Below are 17,214 nucleotides of genomic sequence, written 5' to 3'. Positions count from 1 at the left end.
CTCGATGACATTTTGTTCGGCTTTGGTCGTCCCTACCGGTAACGCGGTCATCGAGAGAGCATCGATTTCTTTTTCGAGAAATCGAAATCGCCTTTCGAGATTGCCTGCGCTCGCAAAATTTTCCCGTAACTTCCAGAATTCGCGCGGGAACGAGAAAGTTGCCTGCGCTTCGTTGAGACTAAAATTTAAATTTATTTTTATTTATATATTAAAACAGATACCGAAGATTACATTTCGTAGAAAAAACATCCGCTTTTCTTTCTTAGCCGAAGCTTTCTTAGCCGAAGCTCCGGATTTTACGCATCGATGGCACAAATTAGGAGATCGAACGCGCGGCACGAAGAACATTCGAAGAGTTTGAAAACGCGATTATTTTATTATTTTTCGGCCGGTTAAAATCGTTAAAAAAAAGAAAAAAGTAATAGATATCCGTTGTACGTGCGCAGCTCTCTCGCGTCTCGCGAGATCGACGCGGACAATTTTTTAGTATCGGTAAAAATCCGCGCTTTACCGATTCGAATATCGTCTCGTCGACTCGCGCGGAAAATTTCAAGTTACCCGGTGATCGAACGCGAGGGGCGCGAATTTGCGGGAGGCCTCGTAAAAAGAAAAGTAGTTTTACGATTCTCTGAATTTCCTTCTCGCGCGTTGGAATATTTTCAAGGAAAATTACGAGATCGGCGTCAACGAATCGTAAAATGATCCAGCTTGGCGCGGTCCCCGATAATCGTCGCGTCGCCGTTCGAATCGCATTCGAATCGTATTGTTTATATACGTAGGTGCTTAACAGCCTGCGGATTATGCATACAAGGCTTCCCTATTCGTATGCGTATCCTGTGTGGACGGCGAACGGCAACAGCTGTTAAGAAAACAGAGAGCGGCGTTGTAAACAAGCGGAATAGTAGAGATTAAACCTCGATCGCCTTGACCGGTCAAAACGCGTCGCGCATCGATTCGAGCACACCGTAATTGCTCGGTGGGGGGGGGGGGGCACGACGCGAGCGAAGTAAGCAGTTCTTTCTTTTTTTAGTAGAACATCCTACCGTTGAACAACGTGTACCGTGCGTGAAAACAACTGGCGAACGTAGGTTGCAGGGCGCTTTGAAACGGTTCGACGAGGACCGCTAGATAGAACGTGACAGGTTTACGATACTCGCCGCATATTCGCGTTGGATTTATTCGGTATTCGGTTAAGGTTTTATCAATTTTATCAACTACGCACGATTATATAAACTTAACCTTTCAGGTTAAGCGGATGTCATCTCTCTGGACGACGCGCCACTATAGTGGCTTGCTCTAGTAGCTCACTCGCTCATCGTTTGAACCAAATAGTCGTCTTCGTATGCATTGTTTCACACTTCTTTCGTCTTCGCATCGATTTCAACAGTCTACAGAGTGTCCGAAAAATGTCTCTCAATCCGGAAATGGCGGGTTCCTCGGATCGTTTGAAGCAACTTCTTCCTTTGCAAAAATGTTCTCCGAGGCACCGTTAACGAGTTATCAACGAAAAACAGCGACCAATAAGAATCGAGTACGGCTGACGCGAGGCAGCCCAGCCGACCAGCGCGCGAAGCCCGGTTCCGCTCATTGGCTCGGTCGCCTCGCGCCAGCCGAGCTCGCCTCTCATTGGTCACCGTTTTTCATTAGTGACCCGTTAACGGTGCCTCGGAGAAAATTTTTGTAAAGGAAAAAGTTGTTTCAGATGGTCGAGGAACCCGCCACTTTCAGATTGCGAGACATTTTTGGGACATCCTGTATATACAGACAGAATATACAGTATATATCGGACTCTGCCGCCCAGAGAAATAGCCTCGCGCAGAATTCAGCCGTACCTAAAAGGTTAAACTTGCTCGCAATCGTTCCACCCGATATATCGAAGACTATAGCCGGTCGCGACGCGTACGCGCGGTCCCGCGTCATTGTAAAATGCACATGCTCGGTTGCCGCTGACGTCATTCCGTAGTTTCAACGAGATCGATGCTTTCACATTTATTGGATATTCGCGATTATCTCTGGAATACGAAAATAAACCTTTCTTTCGCTACGTTTACGTTAATGTTTCACAAAATCGTCGTTATCCTTTCGATTCTCTGTTTATTGCTATTCTATTCCGCCACGATGTAAACATAAGTTTCTATGAGAGATCGACTTGTAGAAATCCATGAGAATTCGAAGTTTTACAAACCGGTCCGCGGTTTGGAAATTGTTCTACGAAATGTTCGAGAATTTATTATTGTAGGCTATACGATTATTGTCTATATATGTAGGTTATATTGTATTATTAACAGAAGCGTACGCCTATTAATAGAATAATAAATAGTAAATAGTTTCTAAAATACCATTGATTATTTTCGTCTGCAGTGTCAGCGGGTATAAGTCGATAGATCGTATTCATTTCAGAAACACTCGTATTATCTTGGACAAAATTTCACTTGTATTCGCTAGCCCACCAGAAGAACACGATTCCACAAGAATTGTAGAAAATTCGTAGATGTCTTTCCAGCTATTTTTCGCTTATAAAGAGACAAAAAGAGAGAGAGAGAGAGAGAGAGAGAGAAATAAGCACTGAGACAACAGAGAAAGGAGTCCTAATTCGATAAAAAATTGTAAAAATCGAGGTTCGCGTATTTTAGAGAGAACGAGAGAGAGAAAGAGAGAGAGAGAGAGAGAGAGAGAGAGAGAGAGGGCATATGTGTGTGTGCGTGCGTGTGTGTGTGAGCGAGCGATCGAGCAAAGGAATAGATTAGTTAGAATTAGAAGAAGCCCCGTTCCATCCGCTAGCATAATCTCTGATCTGATAAAACTGCAAATTTCAGTTGGATGTAATATGAATGGTTTGATATGGTAGACGGACCTCTGCGGCATCAAATGGAGGAAACTCGTGTGGGGCGAAGTGGCCGGCGGCTTCGGTGGCACTCCCCTCGAGGACCCGGTGCTCTCGAGCTTCTCGCGGTGCCTCGCGGGTGACATTCTCTGCGTGTGGCGGCGGGTCGCCGCGACGCCGGCCACCTCCGGCCCGGCAACCGCCTCTGCGACCGGAGCTGGCATCTTCGACCTGGGCATCGCACCCTCGCCAGCACCGCCACCCCTCTCCCTCACCGCCGCTAAGGAACTCTGGATTTTCTGGTACGGCGAGGAACCTGATCTCTCCGGTATCGTGTCGCCGGAACTGATTGCGTGCGGTGAGTAAAGCCACCACCATCCGACCCCGTCCAACCGACCCGCGCTACCGTCTCGCGATTCTCTACACCTTTCCCGTAGATATTTTGTACGTGTGCTCTTTGCGCGACGATCGTACCGAGACACAACTACTACCCCTTTTCTCGGCGCTCGGGAGTTTCCACCGTATAGTTGTTTCATTTTATGTCGAGAAATACCAAGCGGCGCGATAATAATGAATTAAAAAATTTTATTTTCTAACGTATTATTGCATTATTAGTATATTAGTATATTATTATATTATATTATATTAGTATATTAGTATATTATTATTATATATATTAGTATATTAGTATTGCATTATTAGTATTATTCTACCTATTGTAAAATGTACCTATTTACATTAAAAGGAGCCTGTGCGATGTACTTGCTTCGGTGAATCCGAGCGCGCTTCGAAATGTGCAAGGGTTTTCTCGACATAAAATCTCAACAGCGCGATCGCGCGCTGCGTTGGGACTCGAAACGGTTCAAATGAACAGCTCTGAAGAAAATACATGTCGGATGATTTTCGATTGTTCGTATGTGTGCCAAGTTTCATTACGATGGGCAATTTCTAGTTGGATGATGACCCTTGTCCGTAGCAATTGCCGTTGCACGAACACCGAACACCCAAGTGCGAGCCCATAGACACCGCGCTCCGCGTCCGCTATGCGTGCGTTCCGCTTAGGTCCAACACCCCGCGATGTGCAACCCGCTGCAGCACGGCACGCAACGCCACGCGTGCGTTGCCTACGTTTCGTTTCGCTCCCACTCGAACGATCGCCCTAACTTCGTATAACTCGCTGCCCATAATTGACAACGCGATCGCTAGCTCTCTTCGATGAAAAAAAATTAATGCCCGCTCGCGCAAAGTAAAATCGTAAGTGGGAGATGTTGTCACGTGCCGTACAAGATACTAACGGACAGCGTTGCAATTACAGTTTGCACGATAACTGCACCGGAGCATGTCTCTCTTCTTCGTTCTCCTTTCTCTTCTTCTCAGAGAGATCCAAAGAAATCAATTGCTTTTTTTCTCGAGAGAGAAAATCTTTACGCGATGTTTCCGACATCCCGCTTCGGCAGCCCTCGGCACGTGACTTTATCGAGCGTGTACCGGTTAACGACCGGTGTCACGCAGACAATGCTCGCGTGACATCGTTCGCGGGACACTCTTAGGAAAGTAGTATATATAATATTGTGGCTCTGTTTTGAATCGGCTGCGATGGAGATCGAAGCGGTTGGGGATCGGTGCCAAGCGATGCCAAATTCAAACGATACGTTGAAACGGAATCGAACGACTTTCGCAATTTTTCATCAATATTCCTGTTCCATGGCGCGATCTTAAGATCGCGGCATAGTACGAGCAATTCTACCATGTATGGAAGAAGAATATGTTGAAATTCCTGAATTAATTTCACTTTTTCCTGTCTCTTTCGCCCACGAATTTCTGTCACAATTACGCGCACGATATCGTCCAGCGACCACCGCGAAGGTGGTCGATACCCTTGCTCCGCCGATTATCAGAGAGTGTTGGAATTTTCTATCGCGAATCAACGCTACGGAAACTCTCCGACTAACCGTGAAACGACGGCTCGGCCCGAAAGCTTAGATCGGCTATAAAAATATATGGTCGCAGCAGAAAATTCTGCACGGTTTCGTTTCGCGGAAAGGTGTGCAAAGCCGGTAACGCCGGCGAGACCGTGTTTCTCTCTGCACGGGGTCGCTGAACCGTGTACTTGGACTCTGCAACTCGGTGCATCGCAACGCGGAGATCCTTTATTGTGCATCGCGAGGAGTGCACTGATCGCGGAACCAAATGGTGAACCGTTAACCAACGTGTTGAACGTTGCGACAGGGCGGCGGCTGGGGGAGGCTTGTGACAGAGAGAGAGAGAGAGAGAGAGAGAGAGAGAGAGAGAAGAGGCAGGAAAATCGCGATTGATTTCCCGAAAGAGAAAAGAAGCAATTTTTGTTCGCCGGCCGCCGCGGTCGTGTCGCACGCAAATCGCGTTACTTTCACGAGACCGAGCATCGCCTCGATTCGCCCGAGGAAGTAGATCGCGGGAAACTAACAGAAAATTCTATGCTGTTCTACCGCGAGAAGAGAATACCTAGGTAAAACGAAAGTATAATCGAAAGATCGAATAAAATTTGGCACACGGGAGAATGTAGCGCGCGCCGGCAACCCCGAAATCCGCCCCTCCTCCGTCCCTCCTCCCCCGAACGAATAATAATTAATCGTTTGATTGTAATTGCAGAAAGTGAACAGGGCTCTTGGGAAAGCGGATTATCGTACGAGTGCCGGTCACTACTTTTCAAGGCTCTGCATAACTTGATCGAACGGTGCTTACTGTCACGTGATTTTATTCGCTTAGGAAAGTGGTTCGTACAACCTTACGATGGCTTCGAGAAACACCGATGTAGTAGGTAAGGACTTTTGGCATTTGTTTTCCTTTTATTTTCTATTTTCATTCTTTCCTTCTCGTCTCTTCTCTCTTTATGCGTACCACACACCGTTGTTCTTTGCGTGCTTCGTTCTAAGCGTGTTACTTCTTTTTATTTTGCAGTTGTCACCTGTCGTTCTCGTTTGCATTCTTCGTCCACGGAGAGAGCACTGTATGCGCTAGTGTGGATGTTAGGCAGCATCCTGCTGTACGACATCTCACCAGAGCTTGCTTGCAACGTACCCAAACTTCCCAATCTGGGGTTAAAGGTAGTCGTTCGGAACGTTCACTTAAACCACCGCTCACTGTGCAAGTCTGTAAACTGCCGATTTGACCGAGTAACGATGACAAATAGAACACAACACCGTGTACATTTCGGCTCACTCGCGGGAACGAATCGCGACGCATGACGATAACCACGGAAGCATTTACATCGAATTTTAGTAGTTTCTAAAGGTTCCGCCGATATTTCTGCGAAGCGATGCTTCCGGACTCGGCTTTCAAAATATCTCAGCTGTTTACCGGATGTTACCTTTTAAACGCAATATCTTCTGTTACGAAAACGATTGTCATTTAATTTGTCTCATCGCGGAGATTACAATACTCCTTCTAGCCCATGTTACAGCGTACAATGAGAGACACGAGGAAAGCTTAAATGTATACGATAACGTAAGAAAGATTTAATTCAAGAATCTTTGCATAAAACGATAACAAAAAAAAAGATTGCTGTCAAAGCGGCATGCTTCGTATACACCGGTTAACAAGTTGAGGGATTGCGTACACCTTTCTAGCTGAACAAAAAAGAGTGTTACCTTTGAGAGTTCCTTCCATTATTTTATTATTCGACGCTACGTAGTTTTAACGGTAATTCCTGAAAATTTCATCGAACATCTATAGAAATTCGTTGATCGGACCTTTAAAGATGACGTTTCATGTATGTAAATCCCGAGTAAACTAGTTCTAGAGGAGTGTATAGAGAAGCACATGACACGGCGGGTGTGTTCGAATTTGTTTCTACGGTAACTGTTCTTTCACCGAATCGAATGCGATTGCAGCACTGATTTACCAAGTATCTGTTTGTGTGCAGTAATTCTAGCACCGTACGGGCTAGCAGGTACTTTAACCGGTCCAGTGGGGCGAACAGATAGTCAACTTCTAGAAGAATGGAAACACTTCTATCCGATCAATGGCAGCAACATCGAAGCGGGACTTCCACCGTTGGTAGATGTACTTGTTGGTGGTGTTCGCATGCGATATCCTTCCTGTTATGTTCTGGTCACTGATATGGACGACACTCCACCCGAAACACCGCTTTCTCCGCCGAGCAGTCCTACTAGCTGCGAACATCCGCTCCTAGGTCAGCAGGAATTACGAGCAGCTACGGAACTGCCGGAACGCGTATGGGCAGAATGTACTTCGAGTTCACCGATCTCTGCTTCCAAAACAGAATCTTCCACCGAACAAGGAACCTGGAGCTTCATTGATGCAACACAAAAGTCTTCCTGTACCTGTTCAAAGTGAGTAGTCTGTTGGAACATGCCCCGAAAGCTTTTACTGCATTGTAATTCGATTGAGATGCTATGAAGAACGTGTAATTCTCAAGGTGTATGTGTATAATTTTGAAATGTATTCTACCACTGCGAAGAGAATACCGAAATATGCACCTGACGATAAGAAAACAATGCAGTAATAGTAATTGAGAATGGTATCGTCGGATTGATCCAATTTGTTATAGTATTATGCAAAGAATGTATTGGTTTATTATTATTATTATTTTTCAAAGTATTATATCCTTTGCACATTTATTCATCGTAGCAGTAAATTATTTCCTTCGACTGCATTCTATGTTTATCTGATAACGTTTAAGATAGTATTATTCACAATTATTATTGGTTTTGTTTGCATGTTATAGCACAGTTATACGAAACGTAGGTCTCAATTATTTCAGTAAATAAGTAGTAATTTAATTAAATGGCTGTCGCAAAATGTGCATGTGAACTTAGTTTTCCATTTTTTTTCTTTTTTTTTTTTAAGGATGGCTCAAATGCGATTGTTTCTTTTAAATTAGTTCTTTGTTTTGTGCAATGGAACTGTCCTATTTTATATATTTCCATTAGAAAAGGAATGTCATGTTTATCGTAGAAAAGACATGGTAAGTCCATGGTGAAATTATGGTAGAGGCATTAGAAATTGATAAGCCATTACGATAAAAGCATTCGCGCGAAATTATCGAAAGGCTTTGGTAAGCCTGTCCCAAGGGACGAGAGATTATAGTCATAGATTACGAAAGACAAGCAAATTTGCAAGGATAGATAAACTGATTAGCGATTACAGATTACAAGGAACTTTTTGCTTTAGGATTCTATACCGTGGAATAATATAAATTTAAAATAACTGATGGATATAGGAGAAAACAAGATGTTAAATGCATCGGTTGCAGGTATACGACCCCCGGGGGTTGGAAGAGCCTGGCCTCCTCTCAGGTTCAGAGGGAGAGAGTAGATAAAGGTGGACGGAGGGTCGTACCATTTCATCGACGCTCTACCACCCAGTGGGATGCTTGTCCCTCTGTCCCTGCTAATGCCCCCAGGTGGGTAATCTCTGCCCCGATATCAACTGAAGAACCATTTCTCTCATATCTTAATAAATCACCGCAATAATGCCAACTTCATGTGATCGTTATGATGCCATAACGTCATCCTTTAATTCACATTGCTTTTTAAAGTTGCGCTATTTATCTGATATTCCAGTAACTAAATTAAATGCACGTTTATCGCATTAATCAAACATCATTGTGTAGTTTTCCTCATTCTTTTTTTGTTTATTTCATTCTTGGCGAAGGGAAGGGTGGTGTGGATTAGGTCTGAGATCATTAAAAAAATCATATAGAAAAGAAAGATGACACTTTTTTTTGCAGTTAGAAAAGTGCGGTCGATATAAATGTTTTATATATATGTACTCGTAAAGGTGGTATCCATTGCGTATATGTATTTATCAATGTACCGTAGTAAGTATGTTTATATGTACATATCTGGTAAACAGTTATTTAATACACCGATAGTTCTAGAAATCATAAATTTGACTGAGAAGAAACCTCATAATAGAGTATTTATAGGTTGAACACACACAATTAACAAAGTCACGAAATAACATATTTTATAACGATTACCAGTCACATATATTTTCTTCTTTTCAATCTTAACGTTCTGTGCTTTCAAGGGTATACTTTGCATGGATCGTTAGTATTATATAATCAAGCATGTAATCTGTAAATGTAGTATTTATGTATATGCTTCTTATCCTCATCCTCTTTTTATTTAGCATTGTTCAGTTTATCACACAGTGTCAGTTTTGTTAATTAAATTATTAAAATCATTATACTCGTGAAAATGGGTAAAGACATTCCTAGATTAATAGTCTCAAATAGTTCAGAAACGACATGCTTACAAAGATGTCTTCACCCATACTATCTAGTAGAATGATAATTGCAACACTTCAACGATGGAATTGAATGAATAATTTTATGTTTATATTTAGGTCTATATTGAATAGAACAGAGGCACCGAGTACACCACCAGGTGGACCACCCTCTTATTCAAGGGGACCACCGACAGGAGGAGATTGTCTACCAGTTCCATCTGTTGGCTCGCCAGGTTCCCCAGCACCTTCACCTCTTCCAACTCCACATTCCGAGCCAGCGTCCGTTCCACCAGCTGAGCCTACAATGCCCACTCTAAGTCCTCAACCACCACCCAGTCACACAAACACTGCCCCACCATTAACCCCTTCTCAAGGTCCGAAGTCAACCTCCTCCGCATGCAATAATCAAGTGCATAGTCCAGCTCCTGGGCCAACTTTAAAACGACCAGTCTTAGTCTCCAGAGAATGTGAGGATATGTATTTAGAAAATGAACAGTCATTACCTTGGCTCTATGATTACTCGATGCAAGAAGCATGGCTCAATCATCCTGTGAAACGTTTTAAGGAATCTAATAGTAGTCCAGTCAATGTGCGGAGCAATACTTTGTATCCACCAATGAATTCCCAGGTTTCTCAGTCACAGACTCCAAAATTAGAAATAAAGCAGGAACCAAACGTGAATGTTGTAAGTTATATTTTTGCTTCCTTGTAATATCCTTATATCGATTGTGTTTCGTACACAAGTTACAGTTTGATTCTGAATAGGGGGATTGCATCGGAAGAAGAACAGATCCTTACGAGTTCGATGCCACAGGCGAAGAAAACGGTACCGGTGTCGATGGACTTAGACGACAAAGAGACGATCCTACCAAACCGGGATCTTTGTTTACCAGCGAAGGTCTTCAAGCATCCTACAAAGATTTAGATCAAATCTTTGACAACTCCGACCCTGATACTTCTAGCGATGAAACTGTACGTACTGCCTTCAAGTTCTAACGATTATTTTCTACCGATAGACCGGATCACATGAAGTTTCTTTTTGCAAACAGAATTTGAATCAACTTCAAGTGCAAACACCACCGGAATCGAACAGATCCGGTGGACTACACGATGAAGCCAGGGTGGACGCTAACAACAGACATAATAATCGTGGAGTAGGTGTTTTACGACCAGAAGAGCTTTCCAAAATGTTCCCAACACCACCATCCCTAGAACATAATCCGGTCGCTTCACCTTGTCAGCTGAGCGACCCTTTAATGGACCAGACAGAACTTTCTGTACCTCAACGACCACTCAGGCATCTCCCTGATATCTATCCAAACATGGGATCCCCTCAAGAAGAACCAATCGACGATTGGTCCTATGTGTTCAAGCCTACACAAATCTGTAAGATGGTTGGTTCTTCCAAGTATGCTCCTCTTACGAATTTGCCCAGCCAATCTTTACCACCTGTCACACTGCCATCGCACTGCGTATACAGACCTTCCTGGCAGTGCAATCCAGCACCCAACAACACAGACAAGCCACTTCCACCCACTAGACCCGGATCGGTTCAACAGCAACCTTGCCCGCCGAGCCCAGCACCATTGGGAGCACCTTATCGCTCAGCAACTATATCTGGCAGACCGCCACCGCCACCGTACGATCAGCCAAGCCCAGCAACATCCACTACTTCTTCATATCTCAATAAAAACCTGAATAGTATTGAAGCGGACACACCGGGACCTGCGCGCGCTCCAGAATCGAACTCTCTTATAGTGAACATCTTATTAGGCGATACTGCGCTGAACATCTTTCGCGATCACAACTTCGACAGTTGCAGTCTCTGCGTGTGTAACGCAGGTCCAAAGGTAGTAGGCAATATCAAAGGTGCCGACGCAGGTGTTTATCTGACGCACTCGTGGTCAGGCGGGGCTCTGTTCCAAGATGATGATCAGATCAGGTGTAGTTGCGGGTTTAGCGCGGTAGTGAACCGACGATTGGCCCATCGAGCGGGTTTGTTTTATGAGGACGAGATGGAGATCACCGGTATTGCCGAAGATCCTGCGGAAAAGAAAAAAGTGTCTTTGGTAGCTGTGGCATGCGGAGGCGGAAAACCATCCGAGGGCTTAGATGTGATACCACCGAACGTGTTGGAGTTGCTGAGGGAACAGTGTTTGATCGTGCAGAGCTCCGCGAGTAGTCTGTACAGAGCGTCTAGGATTTACGCGACAATGAAAAGCTACTCGATGCTCGCGCCTACAGTGAACATGTTAGAGTTTAACGATGGGAACGAAGTGTCGCTGGCGGCTCTCGATCAGGGTAAAATCGACGGTACGCACAACGAGAGGACTAATCGCGTGAACGGTGTGCATCGATGGGTATTCCTCAGAGCAAAGGGTCCTCAGTGTAGCGGTGATATTGTTAGGATGATGAGGGCGCTGCAGCCACTCCTGCAAGACGCGGTACAAAAGAAGTGTACCACTCGCATGTGGGAGGCACCGTACACCGTCGCTGGTCCTCTTACCTGGAGGCAGTTCCATCGTTTAGCTGGTCGCGGCACCGATGATCGCTGTGAACCCCAACCGATACCTGCGCTGGTTGTTGGTCACGATCGGGATTGGCTGTCTTTGTCACCTTATGCCCTGAGTTACTGGGAGAAACTACTTCTAGAACCGTACGCTGGACCTAGGGACGTCGCTTACGTGGTGGTAGCGCCGGATAGCGATTGCGTTATCAATAAAGTAAAGTCATTCTTCCGTGAACTGTCAACCACGTACGAAGTAAGTATTTCACGCGATAGCAGTGTGCATTGTTCGATGTAAACAACGATATACCTTTACAGATCTGTCGACTGGGAAGGCATACGCCCATTTCAAAGGCACTTCGCGACGGTATTCTTCGAGTTGGTAAATCGTCCGTGCAAAAACAAGCCAAACAACAGATAGACGACTGGTTTAAGTTATTAGGCGAGAATCAATTGGGAGAGCTGTTGCGGCTATATGCTCAAGTCTGTAACCACCGATTAGCTCCATATTTAACGCAGGTTATACAAGATCGAAGTTTGTTAGATCCCGGAGATTCCCAGCCGGCCAGCAAGCAGCAACAGCAGCAGCAAACAACTATCCCTGTTACCGAGACCATGCCAGCAACACCTGACGTAATGACAAATAAACCTGAATCCGTTGGTAGGTTTTAATGTTAAATGTACTCTTGAAGGTAAATATACACGGTGTTGAGCAAAAGGTGGAAGAACAATTAGGCGACGATTCTCTGTGACAATATAAAACGAGAATCGAGAAAGTAGGTGAGAATCCCACCTCCAATTTTCTTTCACCTATTACCAAACAGCCTTTATAATGAAGTAGTAAACGTAGCAGAACCACAAACAAATGTTCTTCTTACGAGGTGTTGGGACAGCTGAATTGCTCAGTCTCAGGACCATCTTCGCTATTCCAAATTCTTTGAAATTCGTCTGAAAAGAAAAGTTATTTAATGAAGAGGATTGCTTTAAATACTTTATTGTTATATTTCTTCTTTGTGGTAGCCCTTTCTGTTTGTTAATTTCAATTTCGTTTTTTATGGTCCCGCTCGCCTTACTACCTTACTATATTATTACCTCCAATCGTACAAGTTTATTTATAGAGAAATGTGTGTCCTATCACCGTGCAGCAAATAATTTCCAAATCAATATTTTAGAAGGAGAAAATCCTAGAAGCGAAACTCCGTCGTCGAATACGGCAACAAATTCGAATTCTAACACCGGTAATACAACACCAACTTCTCAAACTGCCACGATACCCACCAATAACTCTGCGGGTCCAGATGAAGAGGAAGTAGAACCTCCAGCTGTGGTGGTTTATTTGGTTGAACCTTTCTCGCTAGGAGGCCCCGAAGATCCTGACCGTCGAAGACTCGCAATTTTAGCTTTATTACGTGCATACTCCGCAGCGGTGAATAACATGCCTGAAAATATTAGATCAAACATAAATGTTCAGGTAAGATTTCATGTTCAATGTCGTGTGTTCATTGTCGTGCTATTTTCAGCCTAACTCACGTTCTAATCGTACGGTGTCCGTTCATTCACAGTTAATATCCTTGGAAAGTATAATGGAATTAGGGCGAGCTAGAGAAAGGCGGAAAATACAAGACGAGATGCGGGCCTTAGCTTTAAACGTGTTTCTGCAGGGCCGTCGATTGTTAAATCACAACTCTACGGTAAAAAGTCTCACTGGCTTTGGTACTGCTGCCGCCGCAGATCTTTTCCTTAAGAGTAAAGATGTAAGACCCCCGCTTTTATTTCTGTCCTGCAAACGGATCTTCGAGTGAAATCACTCGGTTGCTTGTGCCATATCGTAAACCGAGAATAGCAAACTATATGTGAGCTGTGACTCGGCCATTTTCAGGCTTCTAGTAATAATCTTGCAATTCTACATCAGGAACGGAACAGAGCGCCGTACCGGCTGTACGCGCCGGCCTATGTCCTGGCTCCTCTACGGGCAAAGAGCGAGGCACCCGAGTCATTCGGCATCGCTGGACCAGAGGAATGCGCAGTACTTTACCTGAGCTACTGTCTCAGCGAGGACCAGTCATGGCTACTCGCAGTCGCGACTGATGACCGGGGTGAGATATTTGAGACGGCCACCATCAATATCGACATACCCAATCGGAAGAGAAGAAAACGAGCATCGGCCCGACGAATTGGACTACAAAAGTTAATGGATTTCATTCTGGGCGTGATGTCTCAAGGCGTAAGTACATCTACAATTAATCAGACAACTATTAGCAAGCCTAAGTCATCAATATGTGATTACGCTTTCGTACAGGTTCAACCCTGGAGATTAGTGGTGGGCCGTGTGGGACGCATTGGACACGGAGAGTTGAAGGGATGGAGCTGGTTACTATCCAGGAAAGCGCTCCTGAAGGCATCGAAGCACTTAAAAGAAATTTGTGGCCAGTGCAGTTTGCTTTACCCGTCGGCAGCACCTTGCGTTCTCAGCGCTTGTTTGGTTTCTCTAGAACCAGATTCAACTTTGAGACTGATGGCTGATCAGTTCACACCTGATGAAAGATTTAGTCAGGCGTCGGTAAACTGCCAATTATCTACACCACAAGATGTCACATGTACTCACATTCTCGTCTTTCCTACGTCTGCAACTACTCAGGTAAATTGATCGCGCGAGCAACTACGATTTTTAATCGAGCCGGACGAATCATTTGTTGTCTAATATGATAAAGAATCACATCTAAGAATTAATATTCTTTTTCCACAGTCATCACAGACTGCATTTCAAGAGCAACATATTAATGGACCAGATTTAGGGGACGATGAATTATTTTCCGCTTTGAACGATGACATGCCAGAAGGTATGGAAGGTATGGGAGACTTCAATGATATCTTCAACGTATGGCCAGAAGCTGGCGCCGGTGGAGGGCAAAGTCCTGGTGCCAGTCCCCATCGTCCCGAAGGATCCCCCTTAGGCGGAGATGGCGGTGGTTCGGGTTTAGGCAATCACGATGGTCCAGGAAGCCCGTTTCCGTGTAGCAACACGCCAAGAGTAAGTAGACATTCGGTACTCTACTAGATGCTCTACTAGAAATAAAATGTTCCATGTAATACTGAAACATTCTTTACAGTTGTTACAATTACTAAACAAATGATCCTAACATTGAAATTGTTGATCGATAGGTGGCAGTTGCCGAGCAGGCTGAAGAAGTAGGGACGCTATTGCAGCAACCACTTGCTCTTGGTTACTTAGTATCCACTGCGCCAACCGGACGTATGCCACCATGGTTTTGGTCAGCTTGCCCCCATCTCGAAGGCGTTTGCCCAGTGTTCTTGAAGAATGCCTTACATTTGCATAGTCCAGCAATACAGCAGAATAGTGATGATCTGTTACAGCAGCAAAGTGCACTCACTGCTCATCCGTTAGACTCGCAGTATACCACCGATGTGCTCAGGTTTATATATTATTATTATTATTCACATTTACACCGGAAAATACGCTAATGATCTGATTTTGATTTTGTTCGATCGGTTGTACGAGTTGCTCCCTTTTAATGCTTCGAATTATATTAAAACGTGAGATGTAACGTTTAAACTGTGTTTTGCGATTTTCAGATACGTGTTGGAAGGATACAACGCATTATCGTGGCTCGCTGTAGATGCGAACACGAAGGATCGACTATCCTGCTTGCCAGTGCACGTACAAGCGCTCATGCAGCTCTACCATGCAGCGGCAGCTCTCGTCTGACCCACACCCTCTCCCTTCGTAGTGCAGTATGTGCACCTCTCTCACGCACTCCTTAACCGTACCATCACTTGGGGCTTTACGAGAGCAACTGGTTTCCTAGATCCGTCTTCAACTGTCAATGACTCTGAGATTCCTCGAATAATTGGGATAGAATGACCCTTCGGCCAATCGTCGATGATCCCACGACACTATGAACACCGAGATCTTTTTCCTTGCTCGGCTTCTTTTTACGTCTTAAATTCATACGATATACGGTGAGATCAAGTCACGTCGCGATAATACTTACCGTAAGCTCGATTTTGACGTAATTTCTTTTCTTTCTTTTTCTTTTTATGTATATATGTATATATAATATATATATATATATATATATATATATATATATATATAATATATATACACACATATATACATATATACATATAACAATGTTCTTCTATCCGTATTATTGTTGACAGGCGGACAAACCGAGAAATAAGGTAGATTGTACTTTGTGTTTAAGCAGTAATCGTGACAAATAAAAAGTAAACACGAAGACACTACTAATTAACGACCATGCATTACCGCATACCAAATGGAGTCTGAAGAATGAAAGTGGAAATTGCATGCGATAATACATTAGTAAGAAAGATTGAAACGAACGAATGAAAACTCGAGAACATGTCAGGACAAAGAGAATAAGTGAGAACGAAAGACAACGTGTGGAAGTAAAAGAGTGACTGCCTGTATAAGCGGAAGCGAAGGGGAAACAGAAGAGAGAGAGAGAGAGAGAGAGAGAGAGTGCGTTTAAAGAAGCCAACTTTCGATTGTCTCTCTATCAATAGATAGTTCAATTACAAATCAGAATCTCTAGAAAATTACGTAACCAAAACGTTTTTAATTGTAAATTGAATTTTGTACAAAGCTTTTATTATTAATAACGACGAAGTAATATAAATGATATTACGTTGTTTTTTAATTTTATAGAGATGATATAAATGAAAAAAAAGAAAGAACAGAAAGGGAGGCGACACTTCTTTTTTACAAGTATATTGCCTCGTACAAGCCCCTGGTGTGAGATAAGTATGACAATTTTAATATTATATTGTATTATGCTCGCGCGGCACTGGGTCACTGTTATCATGTTTCCTGGACCCGTTAGCGCAATTTTTCGATGCTGTTTGACAAATTTTATTCGAATTAGGTGACCTCTATATATTATACATACATTAATAGTGTAAAATATTGTTTTTAAATAATTTATGAAGTGGAAATATCGCCGATGTATTAGATTATTGAGAATGAACGAAGGGAGCGAGAGAGAAAAGAGAATGAGAGAAGAGCACAGTTTTGTTCCCTGCAACTTAGGAAAAATAATTTAAAATATACAAGCAAAATGAGCAAGTGAACGAAGCGAAAAAAATATATGAGGAAAAAAATAAAAAGACAAGAGATACGAATACAGGGCGCGTCTGAATGGAAGCCAATGGTGGCTAGTTGCGTCAGTCGCATAGTACAAATATGACTTGTACATAGCAACCCTTAATCCTCCCCCTTATAAAGTTATTGGTTAATTTACTCACACACCACACTCACACTGTATCTATAGTATTTATTATCTGGGTAGAACATCATTATTGGGATTATTATTATTATTAATTATTATTACTATTATTATATTAATATTACGAAATACAGTTTTATGTGTATATATAATTATATACCTCATTTCACACAAAACGCGTATCTTACAGTGTCGATGTTGCAAGCATAATGGAAACGCCGCAACATTTACATATTTCTATAAGCAGTTCAATGGACATAAAAAATTCTTTCTTGTCTTTATGCTGCAAAATCTCACAAGAAGGTGTGTACTCTCTCAGTGTACGCAGAATAGGTACGAGGACAATTATTAGACGATAGCTTTTCTTTTTATACAGA

General features: G+C 43.4%; 1 protein-coding gene across 3 annotated transcripts in view; it reads left to right on the top strand.

Annotated features, from left to right (window-relative positions):
* Nucleotides 1–16,989, top strand: part of skd (mediator complex subunit skuld) — a 33,543-nt gene extending 16,554 nt beyond the window's left edge. Inside the window, exons 2-17 of one of the 3 annotated variants that reach the window (XM_076524812.1) lie at nucleotides 2,849–3,182; nucleotides 5,456–5,624; nucleotides 5,765–5,910; nucleotides 6,729–7,158; nucleotides 8,082–8,231; nucleotides 9,179–9,746; nucleotides 9,827–10,033; nucleotides 10,111–11,823; nucleotides 11,886–12,228; nucleotides 12,740–13,038; nucleotides 13,130–13,258; nucleotides 13,480–13,791; nucleotides 13,867–14,205; nucleotides 14,314–14,598; nucleotides 14,730–15,001; nucleotides 15,162–16,989. In XM_076524812.1, coding sequence (XP_076380927.1) covers nucleotides 2,849–3,182; nucleotides 5,456–5,624; nucleotides 5,765–5,910; nucleotides 6,729–7,158; nucleotides 8,082–8,231; nucleotides 9,179–9,746; nucleotides 9,827–10,033; nucleotides 10,111–11,823; nucleotides 11,886–12,228; nucleotides 12,740–13,038; nucleotides 13,130–13,258; nucleotides 13,480–13,791; nucleotides 13,867–14,205; nucleotides 14,314–14,598; nucleotides 14,730–15,001; nucleotides 15,162–15,294 — 5,829 coding nt within the window. In that variant the 3' untranslated portion in view covers nucleotides 15,295–16,989. Of the gene's footprint in view, nucleotides 1–2,848; nucleotides 3,183–5,455; nucleotides 5,625–5,764; nucleotides 5,911–6,728; nucleotides 7,159–8,081; nucleotides 8,232–9,178; nucleotides 9,747–9,826; nucleotides 10,034–10,110; nucleotides 11,824–11,885; nucleotides 12,229–12,739; nucleotides 13,039–13,129; nucleotides 13,322–13,479; nucleotides 13,792–13,866; nucleotides 14,206–14,313; nucleotides 14,599–14,729; nucleotides 15,002–15,161 lie in introns of all 3 variants that reach the window. The other 2 variants (XM_033474554.2, XM_033474555.2) reach the window with 2 other exon arrangements.
* The last annotated feature ends 225 nt before the right edge of the window (nucleotides 16,990–17,214 follow it).

Source organism: Megalopta genalis, chromosome 10 (genome assembly GCF_051020955.1).
Source record: "Megalopta genalis isolate 19385.01 chromosome 10, iyMegGena1_principal, whole genome shotgun sequence".
Classification (NCBI taxonomy): domain Eukaryota; kingdom Metazoa; phylum Arthropoda; class Insecta; order Hymenoptera; family Halictidae; genus Megalopta; species Megalopta genalis.
This window is presented reverse-complemented; position numbering and strand designations above follow the sequence as displayed.